Source organism: Lampetra fluviatilis, chromosome 4, assembly GCF_964198595.1.
Source record: "Lampetra fluviatilis chromosome 4, kcLamFluv1.1, whole genome shotgun sequence".
Taxonomy (NCBI): Eukaryota; Metazoa; Chordata; class Hyperoartia; order Petromyzontiformes; family Petromyzontidae; genus Lampetra; species Lampetra fluviatilis.
In genome coordinates this window covers 1,453,722-1,474,015 of record NC_136278.1, presented here as the reverse complement: position 1 = coordinate 1,474,015, position 20,294 = coordinate 1,453,722, and the positions used below count along the sequence as shown (strand labels likewise).

General features: G+C 49.8%; 1 protein-coding gene across 1 annotated transcript; it reads left to right on the top strand.

Moving 5' to 3' along the window:
* The first annotated feature begins 18,061 nt into the window (after positions 1–18,061).
* On the top strand, positions 18,062–19,273 carry LOC144931373 (uncharacterized). The gene is made up of 2 exons (XM_078855177.1): positions 18,062–18,443; positions 19,131–19,273. The coding sequence occupies exons 1-2, from the start codon at positions 18,209–18,211 to the stop codon at positions 19,271–19,273; spliced, it is 378 nt and encodes a 125-aa protein (XP_078711303.1). The 5' UTR covers positions 18,062–18,208.
* The last annotated feature ends 1,021 nt before the right edge of the window (positions 19,274–20,294 follow it).

The following is a 20,294-nucleotide window of genomic DNA, read 5'->3' as shown; positions in this document are numbered from 1 at the left end:
CGCATTAACACACACATCACATATTCACAAACACACACCACACATTCACATACACACACACAACACATCCACATTCACACACACCACGCATTCACATACACACATACACCACGCATTCACATACACACACCACGCATTCACATACACACACCACACATTCACTTACACACACACACACCACACATTCACATACACCACACATTCACACATACACCCACACACCACACATTCACATACACACACACCACGCATTCACACATACACTCACACACCACACATACACATACACCACACATTCACCTACACCCACACACATTCACATACACACACCACGCATTCCCATACACACACCACGCATTCGCATACACACACACCACACATACACACACACCACATACACATACACACAGACACCACATACGCACACACATCACGCATTCACATACACACCACGCATTCACATACACACACACCACGCATTCACACACACACACACACCACATACACATACACACACCACATACACATACACACACCACATACACACACACACCACGCATTCACATACACACACCACGCATTCACATACACATACACCACTATTCCATATACACACATCACTATTTCACATACACACACCACACATTCACATACACACACACACACCACGCATTAATATACACCCACACACCACACATTCACGTACACACACACACCACGCATTCACATACACACACCATGCATTCACATACACACACACACCACGCATTCACATACACACACCACGTATTCACATACACACACCACGTATTCACATATATCACACGAGCGAAGTTTCGCAGGCGCGTACGGCGGTGTCGCTCACACCTTGTGTGTGTTGTTGTTGATGTTGTTGTTTTTGATGTTGTGTATAACGGGTTAAGATGTTCGCCACCCGAAGCCAGCAGACCCGCCACCACTCTTAGCACGACGTTTATAATATTGATGATGATGATCGGCTCTTGGTAAGGAAGAGCCTTCGTTCGGTATGGAAATCGTCGGGGGATAAAATCGTCCCACCCAAATCTACTAAAGAAAAGCTCAGCACGTTGGTCATTGTCATTACCTTCAAAGAAAACAAAAAAAACATGCGGATAGTATGCGACGTTTCGGGCAATGACCCTTCACAGCACATCTATGGTTTGCTATGAAGATGGGCAGTGTACAAACTGGGACCTTTTTGTAACTACTATCAATGCCCTGATACGTGTGACATTGTCTTTGTGCTGTTTAGAATTCTCTGGTCTTGACCCTGGGAGTGAGACTAGGCCATAAAGAAGGCCGTCTCTCGTGTAGGTCAGTCAGTTTCACAGACAATGCCATATATAATGATCAGAGCATGCTTTGTTTGCATGTTCACCAAAGTATCGTGTGTGGTTGATGCGCACTTTATTCCTTGCACAAAGGTTTCAATTTGGTGTTTGAACATCTTAACACTTCCTGTGTTATTGCCAATTTGAACGAGCGCCGTTTAAAGTCACGTGCGACGGCTTTAACAATCATCGGGCAAGTGTGGCGTGTAACATTAACACATTCCTGCGGAGGGAGCTGATAGGAACGTTGGGTTGCTTGGTCAATGGCCAGGGTCAACGGCGGCGTGGTATATTCCGCAAATATGCCCGACTGTGAGGGCGGGCACATGCCGGCGTGAGTAGGTTAAACGTTGAGTTTAATAAGGGCACCACGGGGTGACAGCCCCTCCTCACCCAGCCCCACCCCTCCCACCCCCCACCCAGCCCCACTCTCCCCACCCAGCCCCTTCCCACCCTCCCCTCCCCACCCAGCCCCTCCCCACCCTCCCCACCCAGCCTCTCCCTCCCCACCCAGCCCCTCCCTTCACGACGGACGGACGGACACAATAATCCCCTGTGGGCTGGTGTAACCAGGAGGTTCCTACCAGTATACTTTGAACGATTGAAGGCAAACCCAGAGTGAAAACGATTAAATGCAGTGAAGGATATGCTAGGGACAGCAGAATATGGAGTTCTTTTGGTAAAATGTAATTTGATTCTGAAAAGCAACTTAGCTTACGAGTGTGTCAAAAGGGTAAAGTTTTGTGAGCGATGGATATTGCCCGCTGTGACACGGATCAGAAACGTGCTTCGTCATACAGGATGAGACTGCGATAGAAAGAGGAGAAAGCACGTGGTGAGTCACAAACGGAGAAACCTGGAGTCTTAACCAGTTCGAGTGTGGGGAAGGAGTTTACTCATTGCAACCCAAACATGCCAACGTTCCAATGTAGCAGGACCCTCCACAAAAGGAGCCTGAAGACTCGATGGGCAGAAAAGTGGGCAGGGATTAGATTACGAACGTACAAGCCAAAACACAGCTTCCCTGCCGGTCCAAACCAGGTAATTCTGCAGAATCCCAGAAGAGAGCTTGATTGGTGTGTAGAAGGATGCTTGGTGGTCAGGTTTGTAGGGGTGTAACAATGCATCCATTGATACGTATCAATTAGGATAAACACATGCACCGAATCATGTGCGTAATTGTTTAAAAAAAATGTAATGTAATGCATGGAAAGAGATCACTTGAGTGGTTGCTACAGTCGACTTCACCGAATCGTCGGTTTGGATAAATTGTTAAGACCCCTACTGGGTGTCCACGCCTGGGGGTGATGGTTTTTCGTGCGACGTTCCGTAATGATTGCACGCGAAAAAAAGTGCCGTTAAATCTCGTCACGCGCTCAATTTCATGAAATTCCAGCCTCGAGAATAACAATCAAAACAGTTTCACTTGTCACGTGACGGACATTACTCACTCTCTGTGGCAGTTACTCTGTAGAACAGAGGTCACTTGAAGCAATGCGAGAAGTAGCTCTGTGACATCCGCTTCTGCGGGGCCGTTCTCTTAACACGACGAACAAGCTGCAGTGCCTTTGTTAGAGATCCAAATGGAGACTTCTTACTCAGGATGCGATGACAATAGCACCATAGGAATCAAATTCAGGTCACCCGGTTTACAACTGAGTACGCTAACTGCCGCGCCACCACTGCGTACACACTTGTTACCGTAAACAATAAAGCTAAATTACGCATTTGTGTGAACGGAGAATTTCTCAACAGACTTGTCATTGTACAAAGAAATGCGGCCATCTGTGGAAGTGTGGTGCTATTTAAATATATTTCGTGAAATAATGCTCCCTTTGGTTATTATGAACCTTACAAGGCGACCCTTTGTTTCTATCATTGCGCAATGCCTTCGGGTCTCTGTCTGGCCTGGACCCTTAATTTGGTCTCAATTTAAACGTTGAGATGACACCCCCCCCCCTTCCCCCCGTTAGGCAATTAGCGGCAATGCAAGCAATTTAAGGGGTTAAACGGCACTTAGATCTGCCTCGTCAAATTCAGAAATGGGGTTTCTCACAGATATGGATGAATTGGAAATCTCTCATTAACTGATTATAATGTACAACAATAACGATTATGACGAGAATGCGCTTTACCAAAGAAAGCCTCACTGAGTCTCAAGACTATTTTTAGGAGGGTCCTGCTCCATTATTTGGGGATGTTTGGTCAATTGCTCTTTTAAAATGAGGAGTTCAGATGGGCGTTGGAGGATACCGGAGACAATCCACTGTGCATACTTGGGAAGTGACACTCAAAGCTCCGCACAGATAGGTTCAACAATCCGTTGCTGCACTGACATTCCCTAGCTACATATAACATTTTGCAAAGAAAGTGAATGCAGTATATGAACTAGGATCTAATTTTTTTTTATTATGGTCTGTTCAAACTCAACGTGTATGCTCTAAAGTGCACACAATTATGCAATACTATCGGATGCTTAGGAATTACACTTTTTCTCACGCCACATAGTCATTGATGAATCGATCTGTCATTACCTCCCTCAACTAAATAACAAATGCGGCTCAGTTCATTCGGTTATATTAAGGTTGACTTACATTATTTATATTTAAAAAATTCTCAACTGCCGACGAAGAAAATCACTGCTCTGTGCTAATTCGTGCAGTGACCCCGTGACCTGTTGTTACGCTTTCCAGCTAAGGTTAAAGATGTGAACGCATTTGCTCTGTCCATCCGTCTGTCTGCAGCGGAGGGTCACGATAACTTGTAAAGATAATCCAGCACAAAGGAAATTACCGTTTAAGATGGTGTTGCTTATTAATGACGGACTTATCCCACGAGAAAAGAAAAAATCGCCAAATCGAAGAAATGGCTACACGACACATTGGCGATTACATAAAAACCAAGCGATAATTTGTAAGCCTTTTCGCCCAAGGCGATGACGTCAAATACCACGCCCTCGCTCGCCTCGCCATGACATCGGTGGGACGACGCCTCACGACGTTACACTCACGCGCCTAAAACACACAAGATCTCTCGTCATTTCCATCACTGCTCCGATTCAGTGCTCCCTACACCACGCGAGAGACGGGCACACACACACACACACGCGCACACACACACACACGCACACACACACACACGCACACACACACGCACACACACACACACGCGCACACACACACAACAACCGCCATTCGCCACTAAGTGGCGGTGACGTCACCACGACGCTTGTGCCAGGCCATGTGCACCTTGAGGCCACGTGAAGTGTCGAACGCCCGCTGGCAGGAGGTCACGGGGCAGACCCAGGTGCCACGGGTCGACTGACCGAGATGACCGAGATGACTGGCTGATGCACCACCTGTGCCCCCTACTGTGCCAACTTGCTGTGCTTTAGCCACCCGGCGCTCCGCTCGTTGTTGTGAGCGTCGCTCCTCCGCCCTCCGTTGTTGTTGGAGGGCGACTGCCTCCAACTGCCCAGTAGCGTCCTTCACGAGCCTCCTCCACTGAGGCCGATCTTGACACCGCTGGTACCAGTCATCGGCAAGTCCACTCAGCTCCACGTCCTCCTGTACCACATCACTCCATCTCTTCTCTAGCCCGTGCCGCGCCCGTTTAGCCCCCTCGATCCGGCCGAACAAAAGCTGTTTAGGCATGCGGTGGCTGGGCATGCGGGCTACATGACCCAGCCAACGCAGCCTTGCCTGCCGGAGGAGCTCACTGATGGGACTTTGCCCAGATCTTTCAAGGACTTGTGAGCTCCTCACACAATCCAGCCTGGTTAAACCCAGGATGGATCGTAGGCAGGCCAGCCTAAATGTTTCCAACCGGCGAAGATGCTCCACTAGGGGGGTCCACGTTTCGCAAGCATAGAGAAGGGAGGGAATGACCGTGGCCGAGAAGACCTGAAGCTTCGTGCGGAGCGACAGACCAGGTAGCTTCCACACAGCGTTACGCAACCGATGAAAAGATATTGCCGCTCGACTGATTCGGAGTGAGACCTCTGCTGATAAACTGGAGCCGGTCATGAGCACACTGCCCAGGTGTGGGAAACTCTCCACTCTCTCCACAACTGCCCCATCACCGATTGGGAGTTGTGGGGGCGGAGTGCCCGATGGTACAAAATACCCAGGCAGGTGCTTAGTTTTGGTGGGGCTGATGGTAAGGCCCCACCTCTTAGTGGCACGCTCCAGTCTCAGCAGCAGCGTCTCCAACTCCTCTTCTGAATGAGCAGCTATTACCAAATCATCGGCATACATAACGTGGTTGACCAATAGGGAGCCATCCCTTGATCGCACCCGGGCGTCGATCAGCCTCCCATTGTATCTGTACCAAATGGTAATTCCCCCGGTACAGCTATTGAAGGCTTCACGAACTACGCAGTCGAAATAGATGTTAAATAATGTGGGAGCCAGAGGACATCCCTGTCGCACCCCAAGGTGTACAGGGAAAGGCTCCGACTCCCGGCCACGTAGTTTTACCCGGGCCCGCTCACCATCATGAAGGTCCTTAATGATCGTGAGCAGAGGGTCAGGGACTCCGAAAGCACGAAGAACAACCCAGAGCCCAGTCCTACTGATGGTATCATAGGCCTTGACCAGGTCAATAAAGCAGAGATGTAGGTCTTTTTGGAATTCCCTACACCTCTGCTGTAGCAGACGGACAGAAAATATGGCATCTGTGCAGGACCGCCCTTTCCTGAAACCACATTGGGGCTCCGCAAGCCTCTCCTCAGCATGCCTAGCAAGGCGATGTTGAATAATCCTTGCCAGGACCTTACCCGGCACACTGAGGAGTGAGATGCCCCTGTAGTTGTTACAGTCGGTACGGTCCCCCTTCTTAAAGAGGGGGACCACCAGGGCATCCTTCCAGTCCTGCGGAACCCGTCCAGTGGTCCAGACTGTTGTTATGATATCATATAGGGCAGTCTGTGCACAAACGCCACCCTCCCTCAGCATTTCGCCTGGGAGATCATCTCTGCCCGGTGCCTTCCCTGGTCTCAGACTCCGGATCGCCCTCAGTACTTCCTCAACAGCCGGTACCTCAGCCAGCCACTCACAGGGGGTGACCTCTTCCAATATTTGAGGCACCGCAGCCTCAGCAGGGTTATCCCCACTTTGTGCCATGATGTTTTCCTGGCTGAGAGATTTTCCCTCCCCCAGGACCTCACAGAAATGCTCAGCAAATCTGCAAACCTGTTCCTGGGGGTCGGAGATTGGATCACCGTTTTTTCCTCTAATGATGGTAATAGGTGTGGCGCTGCAGGTTACTTTTTTGATGGAGTTAAATAGTGATTTGTGATCGCGGGCCACTGAGGCAGACTCCATCTCCTCAGCAACCCGCGACCACCACCCATCCTTACAGCGCCTCACGGCTCTCCGAACCTCCGAGCGAAGACTGCGGTAAACCTCCTCATTCTCTGACGTGGGATGCTGTAGGCGATGAGAGTGGGCCTGTCGCTTTTTCTCAATTAACCTGAACACCTCCTCCGTCAGCCAGGGTTCCCGGGGAGGTCTGGACCGCGTACCCAAAGCAGCCATTGCAGCTGCATGAGTCACAGTCTTAAACCTCGCCCATTTACTCTCGACATCAGGTGGAGTGGGGGACGATGCCAACCCCAGCTGCAAGCGATGATGAAATTCTCGCTTGCAACTTTCATCAGCTAACTTAGACCAGGCCACTTTTGGTTGGAATGGGATCCTGGGTGTACACCCACCACCGGAGTGGAAGAATGGCAGGCGCATCTTACAGATGACTAGTCGATGGTCAGAGGGCAGATCAGCTCCACGGTAGGTCCTGGTGTCAAGGACATGGGCTCGCATCCGCTGGTCCGTCACTACGTAGTCCAGCAGATGTTCTTGCTTGGACCCGGCATGCATCCATGATGTTGTGTGGATGCGCCGATGCCGGAAGAGCGTGTTGGTAATTACAAGCCCATGGGCTTCACAAAAATCTAGCAGCCTCCTACCGTTATTATTGAGCTGATCTGGCCCATGCCTTCCAATCACTCCAGACCAGGTGCCAGTATCATGACCAACTCGGGCATTGAAGTCACCCAACAAGATGACTCTGTCCCGAGTGGCCACTTTAGCCAGCACCTGTGACAGGAGGTCATAGAAAGCGTCCGACTCATCGGCTTTGCCTGCATCCCTCCACAGATGTTCGTCTTCGGTGGGGGCATAAGTAACCACGACCACCACTCCTCGCCTCTGGTTGATGGGAAGGCGAGCCCAAAGTATCCTGGGGCTTACAGCTTCCCACACCTCACCGCCACGCTCCCACGCCCCCTTCATTCTTTTGTTCAGAAGAAGAGCCACACCCTGTTGTTTGGCAGTCTCCTGCCCCGAGTAGAGGACTGTCCACCCCTCATGGTGGCAGGAGCCAGAACCGGTCCACCGGACCTCCTGAATGCCACAGAGATCCAGGCGGTACCGGTCCAGCTCCCGACAGAGGAGTGGCAGCCTCTCCTCCGCAGTGAGCGTTCGAACATTCCACGTGGCCATCCGCAATGGTTTTTCGTTGTTTCTGGAGGAGCCCCGAGGGTTAAAATTCAATCTCCTGGCTCCGCCAAATGGGGTTTGGCCAGGAGACGTCATAAAAGCCTGACCCCCCGGGGCCTCCGGCACAAGCTTATTAATTACAGGTTTATGTTTACTTCGTAGTTTAGTGGTGGTTAATTGAAGGTGGAGGGGTTACCAGCCCCTCGCACCCGTCCAGAGCCCCCGTTTAGCCACTGTGGTGGTCACAGACGCCATGAGGGGAGAGGCCAATGGGCATTGGCCCTCCCCCCACAGCACTGCCCACGACAATGTTGCCCGTCCGGCACCGCGAGGAGGTAGGAGGTTGTTTTGCCGCACACACACACACGCACACACACACACGCACACACACACGCACACACACACACGCACACACACACACACGCACACACACGCAAGATGAGAATCAGCACTCACCTAGCATCACGTGCAACGTGTTCACCAATTATCAGGCATGTGCAGGGTTGGATAATTTGGTGAACTTAAAAAAGTACGTATTTGCGATGAACTGCGAGATTGTGAAACCCTGGTATAAGCAATCCCCCCTTCGTTTTGTGCGATCAGGCAGAAAGAGAGAGACCGCAGGGTGAGATGATTTCCCAACGACTGCAAAGCCCGTGGCAGTGACCTCACAAGCTGTTTAACAAGGTCAGTAAGCTCTATTGCAGCTCTCAGCCCCACAGCCATACCCCACCCCCCCCCCCGCGTCCGGGCTCATACCTCCACACTGGTAGACAGACTGGTAATTAGGATAGAACTGGCCTAGAGCAGAGAGCCCATGTGGCCACGGTAGCTTGTCCTGGGAACATGCTTTCTTATCAGATTTCGAATTTCTTATCATTTTCGAATTTGGTCTCATTTCCGCATTTTTATTTGCAGCTATGCTATTGGTGCCACGTGCGTTGGTTCGCTACTCTCGCAGTGCGGAGAGCATCACCACCGTGTGATCGAGAACGGCCCGCAGAAGGTGATGTCTCAGAACTGCTTCCGAGATCCCATCAAGTTACCTCTTATCCACTGCTGCACTTTCCCACACACCATGCTTATGGAGGTGACATTCACGTGGCAGTCAAAGCAACAAGAACAACATTTTGGCTCTCAAGAGTTTTCAATTTTTTCCGCATTAAGTGAGCGTAAACTCGCTGCACTTGAGAGCCAGGTTTAATCACGGGAGGCCCAAGACCCAAACATGACCCCAGGATGGAAACGGCGTGATATGTCAGTGGTGCTCTGATCCCTGAGCCACATGACTTTCCTGAAGTCGGTTACCAGGTTACTGTCCATTGTCTCCGGAACGTTTAAGCGACTCGCTGTGAATGAATGGGACCGTTTGCAGTTTTAAAAACTAGCGCCGAGCCCCACTTGCCGAGCCTGTGGCCAAAAAAAGCCTACGACAAAATCACACCGTCCAATCTCATCGGATCTGAGAAGCTAAGCAGGTTTGAGCCTACTCAGTGCTTGGGAGGAGATCCTGCCTTGGGGTATTGGCTGCGAGTTCAGGAGATGGCAGTACGGAAATAGATGATTTAATTTATCCACGCGGAGCTGCGTCGTCCGCTCGTAGGTACGGTGGGTTTTCTCCGGGCACTCGAGATTTTCTCTCACGTGAAGCTACGAACGCTCCGCAATGGAATTGACGAGCAAAACACTCCAAGCACCATTTCATGCTCGAGTGATTACAACCGCCTTCATTGGGCGGTTAGCCAGAATCACCGGCGAAACGTCACGCTACTCAAATTGGAAATGTTGTGGTTTTACTCTCCAACACACAACCGCTGTGCTGAAGTAGTAACTAATTGACACGTTTTGATTAGGTGACAAACCTTACTAATTGGCCGTGTCGGGTTTAACGACACACTTATAGTTACGCGATCTAACCCAAAAAAACTTTTAGCACGGATGATATTGGTCACGAAAGCCTACCACGACGTGCCAAACTCGTGCCGTTACATGAGACATGTGGCGAGCAAACTGGGATTTTAATTTTACAAAGTCACAAAGCGTGGTCACACCTGTGCCTCCCGGTGAGCAGGGCCTTGGACACCAATTCTGGAGTGTGTGTACGTTCTCCCCCCGTTCTGAATGGGTTTCCTCCAGGTTCTCCGACTTTCTCCCATAGGTAAAACAAAGACACGCCATACAATGTAACCGGCATTGGCCTAACATCCAAGACTGAATCACCACCTGAAAATTACTCATTTGGGATCCTCCTGAAAAGTAGTCTGGAGGCCTAGTGAGGCTTTACCTGGGTAAAATCGAGGATATTGCAATGATTATTAAACGAGTTGATATCTGCAGAAAATCTGCAGCTTTTGGGGCAAGTGTTGTAAGCGAGCACCTATGACGGTCATTACGGTACACGAGGGGGTGGGTGGCCAGCACCACGCCCGGCCGTCTCTCTCTCCAAATGTGGAGATGTTAACAAACCGCACCATGTACTAATTTGAGGCTGAGTCGACCTAGGGGAGGTCCAGGTCCGGATCAGATAATAGTCACTAGTGTTGACCGTGAACAGGAATCTAACTCTCAGGTAACTGGGTTTGTAAGCGCAGGGCACTCACCGCTGCACCACCACTCCTCACACACACACACATGCACGCTCTCCGAGCAGAAATAATAATCTGGAGATGCAATTCTTGCAAAGAGCGGGAAATGAGTGTCACGTGCCGTGGCGCTGGGCGCGATGAAACTGGACTTCGCGTCCTGGGCCAGCCTCACTTTGTCTGAACACAAAAGAGTCGTCGGTGGCGGCATGAGACGCAAGAGAAGTGAGGAATGCGTGACTGTTAGCTTGGCTGGTGATGATGATGATGGTGGTGGAGATATGGTTTGATGATTGATGGTGATGAAAACGTCTGACATGCTGCATGTTGCTGATGATGACGATAAAAAAGAATATTTGATTCCGATGATTATGAAAATAAATGTGCCATGCTGTTGATCAGATGAAGTAAGACCATCATGCTGAAATGTTCCGTGTTGTTTATAGCGGTGTTGATGCTGCAAATAATTGATGCTATTGATGCTGATGATAGTGACGGTGGCAAGCATCATAAGCTGCCTGCTTTGGCATTATACATCATCAATCTGACACGATCTAACCCATTTGTTGTTCTCTTGGTCGTGAAAGATGATGTGTAAGATAGCGATCGTGACGGTCACGACAGCGATGAGCCTCACATCTTGGCTCTCCATCAGTATCCCACAAAGACAAAGATCCCCCGTATAGACTTTACAGACTCTTGGGGCAAGTGTTGTTCGCGGGCAGCACCTATGAAGGCCGACACGGCGCACAAGGGGATGGGTGACCAGCAACACGCCCGGCCGTCTTTGTCTCCCCAATGCACACTGCACCAGTTACTAATTTGTGACTGAGTCTACCAAGGGGAGGCCCAGGACTAGTTCAAATATTCGCCACTGTTATTGGTCGTGATTGGGAGTCAAACTCGGCTCGCCAGATTTGCAGCACAGTGCGCTAACCACTGCACCACCGCTCCCCATACGTGCACATGCACACACACGCCACTGGACACGCGCGAGTTCTTTGTCCCGATTTTACGCGGCTGCCCCTCTCTCGCCGGTGGGGCGGCAGACGGCGAAGGAGGACAAGGAGGGAGGAGGAGGTCTAAGAGCGCGCGTGCGTCATCCGTGACACACGCAAGCGCGCACGAGGTGCGGCTGACGGTGCCCGACAGTGACGATGATGCAACGGACCGTTCCGTTCGCTGCCTCAGACGACGACGCCGCGTCGTCGGGTTCACCATTCCCGGCGGTGTGGAAGAGTAATGAACTCGCAGGCTTCTACGTTCTCAACTCTCGGCTTGATATGAGAGCGCGTTAAGTCAGGTGACAGGGCCAGTTGTCGATGGGCTGCGCAGTCAGACACCTCCCATCATGTCAGTGCCAATATCGCTCTCAATCGAGTAGCCATCGGTGCACGTGACAACAGGGGAGCCTCTTGCGCGCAGCCCCTCGAGACCAATAGCATTTTTATTTTTGTCGTTGACATGATTATCACGCGTGTGCTCCGTGGTCTGAACTTCCATCGATAAGCTCAACAACGGAAACAACCTGCCGTGAGAAGTGAAGGGGTGTGGCGGCTTGCTGCCGTGTGCTGGGTCCAGGCGGGCGGCCCGGATTGGATACAACGATACGAAAAGGGTCGCCTACGATCGCGCTTTCCCTCCGTGACCTTCGGGCAAACCGTCCCCCGTCTTCCCCTCGTGCGCGTCGGCTGCAGCTGCCGGGGAGGCATCGTCCTGCGCCTCCACAAACTTATAACGAGCCCCACGCTTTCATCATTTCAGAAGGGCCCCGCTGCGTAATTCGGGCAGCCGCTTGCTCGCACACGCACGCACACTCTCCCTCTCTACGCTTTGGCAAATTCGTACATTTGTATTTGTGGCTCAGCCCATAATCTTTCGTGGTCTAGATGTATATATATATTTTTCACTAAATTTTGGTGTTGAGTCTCTGCTTGCTCGCATTTTTTGTTTTCCTGCTTATAATATTATCAACTTTAACACGTAGACTTTTGCAGCCAATATAATCCATAATACAGCTGTTTTGGGTTAGATCGCGTAAATATATAAATGTGTCGTTAAACCCGCCACCACCCGACACAGCCAATCAGTAAGATTTGTCACCTAAACAGAACGTGCCAATTTGACTTTAAACGTTCGTGACTGCAGGAATTCATATTCTTGGTTCTTTCGGTAAAGTCACATAGATAGAAAAGAAAATACATTATAAAACTAAATAAAACATAAAAATAATCAATTTAGTATTTTTATTTTCTATCTACGTGAATTTACCGAAAGAACCAAGAATAAGAGCATGCCAATGTGTTACAAGTACAGCACACCGGTGTGTTAGAGAACAAATTTGGAAAGCAAATGTATATTCATTCATTTGCCCCCCCCCCCCCACTTCGCACAAGAAGGGCTCACAAGTGACGTTATCACATCTACCCCTCTAAGGAGTAAAACAGGAGGAGGACTTCTCCACAAATCTGGCTGCCGCCTGATGAAGCTAGTTGTAATTACTGGCGAAACGTCGTACTCAGATTGTAAATGTTGTGGCTTGGCTCTCCAACACACCGGTTAGTGCTGTACTAGTGACGAATTGGCCACGTTCTGTTTACGTGACAACCCTGACTAGTTGGCTGTGTCAGGTGGTGGCAGGTTTTAACGACACATTTATAGTTTTACGCGATCCAACCCAACAAAAACCCACCTCTATTATGAATCATTGTTTCGTGAGGTCTTATCTGCGTGTCTATCGAAGGTGCGCTCTGGTGGTCAGCGGTTGTTTTGTGCAGAGCAGGTCTTTGGAACTTCGCTCAGCAATGCTGGTTTTTTTAGGTTTGTCGTTATTTTTATGCCGACAAACGGAAAAAAAACCAATGTGGGAAAAAAAGATAAAATATAAATGCCTGGAAAAATTGAGAAATGTGTATCAAAGGCTCACGGGGAGGTTAAACCAAGGACCATGAAGAACAGATGAGGCAATCTATGAGTCTAGAGCATTTGTAGAGCTCACCAGCTGAGCTGCATTGAAACATCTGTGGATTCTGCAACCATTAAAGCTGTCTGATCTTCATTCTCTGTATGTGAATCACCTACAAGGACTCAGGCTTCAGGAAACTCGTCAGCACCACCAGACGAGACAGCCGACTGCAGGTATTGCTTCCAGAGGCTCGGGAACAAGAATTATGGCAGAAACACTCTTGATCGTTTTTGTAAAAAAAGGGAATGACAAAAGAATTCCCAGAGAAGGCCTGAGAGAGCGAGACTTCACCGAAGATGCCGCTACACTCGCTAAGGCTGCACGAAGCGTAAGAAGAGACATATTTGCGACTGGAATCTTTCCAATTCTCTGGTGATTCCCAACCAGAATGCCATGAGGGCTCTCTGCCCTCAAGATGTCTCTCATTTAACTGATCCTCAGTGGCCTCAGCTTGAAAGATCAAAACGGACGGGAGTCCCAGGTCCGCCTTGCCATATGTCAGAGGATTATCTGCAATACAAAAGGAAAAGACCATCCGACACAGATGTGAAACAAATCAGGCGCTCCCTGGAGCATGAATCACCCCTTTCAATCAGAATCAGAAAATGTATTTATCCTCGAGGAATGCGATGAGCTATAAAGATCTTTTTCACAGATGTCCAGTAGGGGCGGTTGAGAACGTCACAACAACAAACAACACAAACACATTCCTGCGGAGGGAGCTGGTAAGAACGTTGGGTTGCTCGGTCAATGGCCAGGGTCAACGGCGGCGTGGTGTATTCCGCAAATATGCCCGACTGTGAGGGCGGGCACAAGCCGGCGTGAGTAGGTTAAACGTTGAGTTTTATAAGGGCACCACGGGGTGACCAGCCCCTCCCCACCCAGCCCCTCTCCACCCTCCCCACCCAGCCCCTCCCCAACCTCCCATCCTCACCCAGCCTCACCCTCCCCACCCAGCCCCTCCCCACCCTCCCCTCCCCACCCACACCCTCCCTCCCCACCCAGCCCCTCTCTGCACGACGGACGGACGGACACAAAGTTCAAAGTTAATTTATTAGGTATAGCCCTGTGAGCCATTCGGCTCTTGAATCGGGTGCAACCGCAACAAACAAAAACATGATCAAGAAAACATCTTAAAGTGACTATGTGCAAACAGAAAATCCAAGAAAAGACAGCAAAATATTGCAGAAAAATCACCGTACACCAACCCTGTGCAAATATCCCAGTGGGATGCAAGTCAAACAACAACAACCACAAGACAACTTAGATTAAGGCCATCAGTCTAACTCTGTACTACAACAAACAAACATGGCCAAACCAAAAAACTTTTCGAAAATCAACAAAAAAAAGCCATAAAAGCAATGAAACAGTGCAGGTCATAGGAACTGTGACCGAATTTTCACAATAAACGACGTAAACAACATGTACTACCAAACTCTTCAGCCATATCTGGCTGCATGAGTCACTCCACAACAGCAGGAGCATCAGTCGGAGTATGAACATTTTTCAATGCACCTTTAAGATCAGCACACTAAATCAAAACACAGATCATACTTTGCATACTTTGCAGCGATCATCCGGAGCGAAACATTGTATTTTAGGCCACTAAATTGCAGTGGCAGCTAAGGGTGCACAACTCCTCTAGAGCAGTTTTGAGTGACACAATAATCCCCTGTGGGCTGGTGTAACCAGGAGGTTCCTACCAGTAAAACACGATAGTTGTGCAAAGTACAAGAAGGGTAAAACAATTACCCAAACACAGACAAATAAAACTAAACCATCCCCATCCTACCAGGCAAAGCCGACATCGGCTGCAGTGTTCATTCCACGACCAGAAGCAATGAACTCGTCCGGCAGCTGTATCAGATTGGTGTCAGCGTTTCATACAATGGGATTGTGCAACTCGAGGACTGGGCAGCTGCTTCTCTCGAAACGACGATTCGCTGCTGGAGCCGTTGGACAATGTGGACCATCATCCTAGCCACGACCACTTCCGCAGGCTGTTTTCATGGGACCGCTATCAGTTTGTTAAGAAATTCCACCAAGACGGAGCATAGTGAGTGCCGACCACCTGTGACGATGCCACCTTCTGGAAGTCCAAATACACTCTCGTTTTGACAGCTATGCCTGTGTCTCAGCTGTGGCGCTGAAGAGAACTGCTGCCGCTGTACCTGTGTGAATTAGACCACTCCAGAGCTGCGTGTTTGAGGCCAGAGGCACTGAAACAATCATGCATTTGCAGCTTCTTGGAAAAGGCCAGCTCACGAATGATGATGCCATTGGAGGGGGCTGCATGTCATGTCTCTCAATGACCCTCCAGATTTTACTGTACTCCTCCTAACATCTCTTCTGCGAGAAATCTTAGACTCCGGCCACGATAATTGCTGCGTCATGCACAGTTCATGACTCTCACCTCTGTGAGCGAGGCCAAAATGGATATCTGCTGGACAAATGATCAGGCTGGACGGGCTGTCTACCAGGATGGGATATGGGTCACAAGCACCGCGTCGCAGCAGCAGGCTCCTTCTCCAGAGGGCTTTTTGGTTGGACCAAAATGGACAAATCATGGATGCCAATTTGGATAGCAATTTCAGGTGTCTAAAGCATGTAGAGAGCTGATTAAATGTTCCTGCAAAGGATATTGTCTCAACTGCGAAGTGTGGAAAAGCTAAAATACATTGCACTTTGCAAATGCAAATTATAGGAATCTGTTATAGAAGACTGAGAAACAGCAAGCTGTACATCACTTCTCAAGTTCAAATGTAGGAAGGCTGTAACATTATTAGAAATATTAACGGTTATGATTCTGTACACATTTCTGTAGCCGGTTGGGACATACTGACCCTGCTTAAAACCGCTTGGGATATTTCTTCCCACTGATAGTCGGCCATCTTGGTTACTCTCAAACATTCAGGAGGTCCTCTGGCCTTTTCTGATTCCAGGGAGTTACAAGACACAAACACTGCATTTAGTACTTTTATCCACTGTGTAACTTAATTATAGATTGCGGCTAATGGTGAAGTTTATCTTTTTTTTACCAGGCGAGAACTCAGGAGCTCAAGATAGTCTCATTTACAAGAGTGACCTCGGCCATTAGACTTGTCAGTAGGGAGCAAAGTTTGCTCGTTATAATCCAAAATTTCGCACCTCCGATTGGCATGGTTGGATACGTACGATGCAAAAGAAGTTAACCGTGCGTAGATACAAATTGAGTAGCCAGCGGTATAATTTTTCATTTTGGCAAATTTGGAACCTTGATGTTGTCACGCAGTGGCCTGCTGTGGCGATTGACGTCAGGGGATATTAAACGTGAGCTGTGGAGCTGGGCGGAGCATCGTATCTTCAGGTTTACTACAGCCGCAGCCACAACGATGGATTGTAAATAGTCAACGCTATAGCACGCTGCGGTTTGACAACGCGCGTGTCCGTGAGTGACAACGATTGATTTTGATCGGCAAAATCGATCTGTTCTTCGGCAACGCGGCCCGCTCACAAGACTACAGTGGCACGGGAAGTGGAGGGCAGATCATTCTGCCTGATAGCGGTCAGGATTTCTGCAGCTGTTTTTTGGCTGATAATGGAAAAAAACACATTTCTTTGTGTGGTTAGATGTGCGATTACACGTGGCACGTAAGAATAATTTTATTTCATTGCAAATTGCCAAGGGTTTTTTTTTTCTGCGCACGCAAGTCGATCCCTCGCGTCACATCACGGCACATCTTTTCTTAAACGTTACCGATGTTCTGTAATCCATTCAATTACGGTACAGTAAAACCTCGGCTAGCCGCAGTCACAGTGAAGAGCCCAGCAAGCTGGGAAGTGCGGCTAGCTGCACATTTCATTAAAATCAATGTGAAAAACAGTAGCAAGCCTGTGTTGCTGTACATGGATACTGTGCGGGGAGCGGTGGTGTAGCGGTTAGCGCGCTGTGCTACGAACACAGCCACCCGAGTTCGATTCCCACTCATGGCCAACACCAGTGACGTATATCTGTACCGGTCCTGGGCCTCTCCTTGGTCGACTCAGCTTGGAGCGGCGTGCTAACATCGCCACTGGAGAGACAAAGGCGGTCGGGCGTGGTGCTGGCTACCCATCCCCTTGTGTGCTGTGCCGGCCTTCATGCGTGCTTGCTAACAGCACTTGCCCCAACAGTCTTAAGGCTATATGGGGGATCTTTGTATTTACTTTATATTACTGTGAATATATTAGTGTGTAATATGTGTGTGTTATTGCACAGACAAACAAATATAAAGTGCTTAGGGTATGCTATGTGCTGTTCACCATGCAGTGTGGGATTTATGTCCATCGGTCGGGGGGGTAATGCACCTGTCCCCCCCCTCTCCTATCTCCAACCACTCGTGCCCATTTTTGTCAATGATAATTGACGGTAACGGTGATCATAATGACGATTAAGGTGATGGTGGTGGTGATGATGATGACGATAACACCTGAGCAGGACCTGCCATTGCACAGCATTCCTGTACACATTCATCCGATGAAACCTTACCGAGTCTAAAGACCCCCTGTTAAGGAGGGTCCTACCACATTGGGACGTTGGTCCAGTTGCTTTTAAAGCAGTGCTTCTCACTTGGCAAGGCGATGAGGCACCTGAGAAAACCCGCCATGTGTGCAATATTTACACGAGTTAAAAGAACAAAACTTTGCATATATTTTGTTATTGCATTCCTCAAACCATCCGGAATGCGCCTGATCTCGTGTGACCTCGGAAGATAAACGATTGTTCCCTTTCTACGCCCAGATCACCGCGCTTGCCAGGAGTCGGCGATGCATTGAGACGGACGGGCGCACGGAATGGACGGCCTCTGCCGGAGGGAAGGCGCCGGCGTTGGCACCACAAGCGGCTCGTGGTTCGGGCCCCTGGCGACGTCGGGACGGGCGTCGAACCGGGACCCCGCGCGCGAGCCTCCGAAACTGACCCACGACCCTCCCTGGGAGGAGACCTTTGACCCCGAGGTGTCGCCCAGGTCGCAGGACTCCCCCCTGGACCTCACCCGCGAAAGGGGGGTGCCCAAAACCTACGACCGGCGTAAGTGTTCCCGGGAGGGTCTCGCGAGAAGCGCCGCTTTTTCGGTTCCGTGACGGTGCGGCCAACGCCGCGTGCTGCTGCTGCTTGTCGAAGGGGGAAGAGAGGAGCCACGCGGCCGGCAATCTGAGCACCATTGCTGACCCCGTGGGAGGGCCTGTGTCCAAAAATGGTCGTCGCTTGATCCGACGAAGTTGGTATAGCCGGCCCAAATTGACTAAATCTCGATTATCGATGTGGTAATGTGGGGGCGAGGAAATGCAAGTCGCGCGTGAATTTGGCCATGTACATGTTGTTGTAGAATGGGGGCGGAACCGTAGAATAATGCTCTTGTAGAGTGCCTTTCATACCACGAGATTCAAGGTTACATCACACAACGCGTTATTATTCGTTCAGAGAAAGAGGCAAAACATTTCCCAAGGCGAATGTAAACATAACATAATAAATACATGAAATAAAAACTTGATGAAGCAGTAAAATATGGAATAGATGCCAGAACTAAGGCAAAATTATGCAACTAGGCCTTATTTTCTTTTTTCTCGCAATTAAAATCATACAAATAATAACAGTATAAGGTTGGTAGTGGCACCATTCTTATCTGAAGCGTTTGTTTGCATTTCATTGCCCGCAATATTTTGCGCTCGTGTCGCTCCTGAGCGGAACGTTTTCCGCCGTACCCGTCGCGAGCAGATGGAGCCCTCGACCTGTCCCTGAAGACGGCCCCGTGGGGGCGCGCCGCCGCCGCCGAGGGCGGCCTCACCGTGCCCTCTCTCGCCGCCGCCGCCACCACCGCGCGCGCTCGAGGAAACCCCGCGGCCTCTTCCGCCGAGTAGGTCACCGCGTGACGCCGCCGCATCGCACGCCAAGCTTGCCGCACCGACTACCACACCGTCGCATCGTCACCACCCACTACGCTGGTGAACCACCATGCCAATAAACCACCAGTCGCTCGAATTTGTGTTGTCCTTCTAGGCCTCCCCTAGGTCGACTCGGCCTCAAATGAGTACCCGGTGCGGTGTGTAGACATCGTCCCTGGTTGGGTGTGGTGCTGGCCACCCACCCCCTTGTGTGCCGAGCCGCTAACAGCACTTGCCCCAACAGTCTGTTAAGGCTACACGGGCAATCTTTGTTACTGTATTCTTGTTCCCCCGCACCTCCGATTTGTTGTCCTTCCCCAGCGCCTCTGATTTGCACACTGGGCTACGTACGGTGCTAAAGAAGTTCAACGTGCATGCATATACATACACATACATACACATACATACACATACATACATACACATACATACAGATACATACAAATGCGCTACCCCACTACTGCTGGACCAATACCTACATCGAACAGACCTGCCACCTCCGATTAGCATGGTTGGCTAACACACATACAAGCGTGCTAACACACATACAAGCGTGCTAACACACATACAAGCGTGCTAACACACATACAAGCGTGCTAACAGACATACAAGCGTGCTAACACACATACAAGCGTGCTAACACACATACAAGCGTGCTAACACACATACATGCGTGCTAACAAACATACAAGCGTGCTAACAGACATACAAACGTGCTAACACACATACAAGTGTACTAACACACATACAAGCGTGCTAACAGACATACAAGCGTGCTAACACACATACAAGCGTGCTAACACACATACAAGCGTGCTAACACACATACATGCGTGCTAACAGACATACAAGCGTGCTAACAGACATACAAGCGTGCTAACACACATATAAGCGTGCTAACACACATACAAGCGTGCTAACACATACCAGCGTGCTAACAGACATACAAGCGTGCTAACACACATACAAGCGTGCTAACACACATACAAGCGTGCTA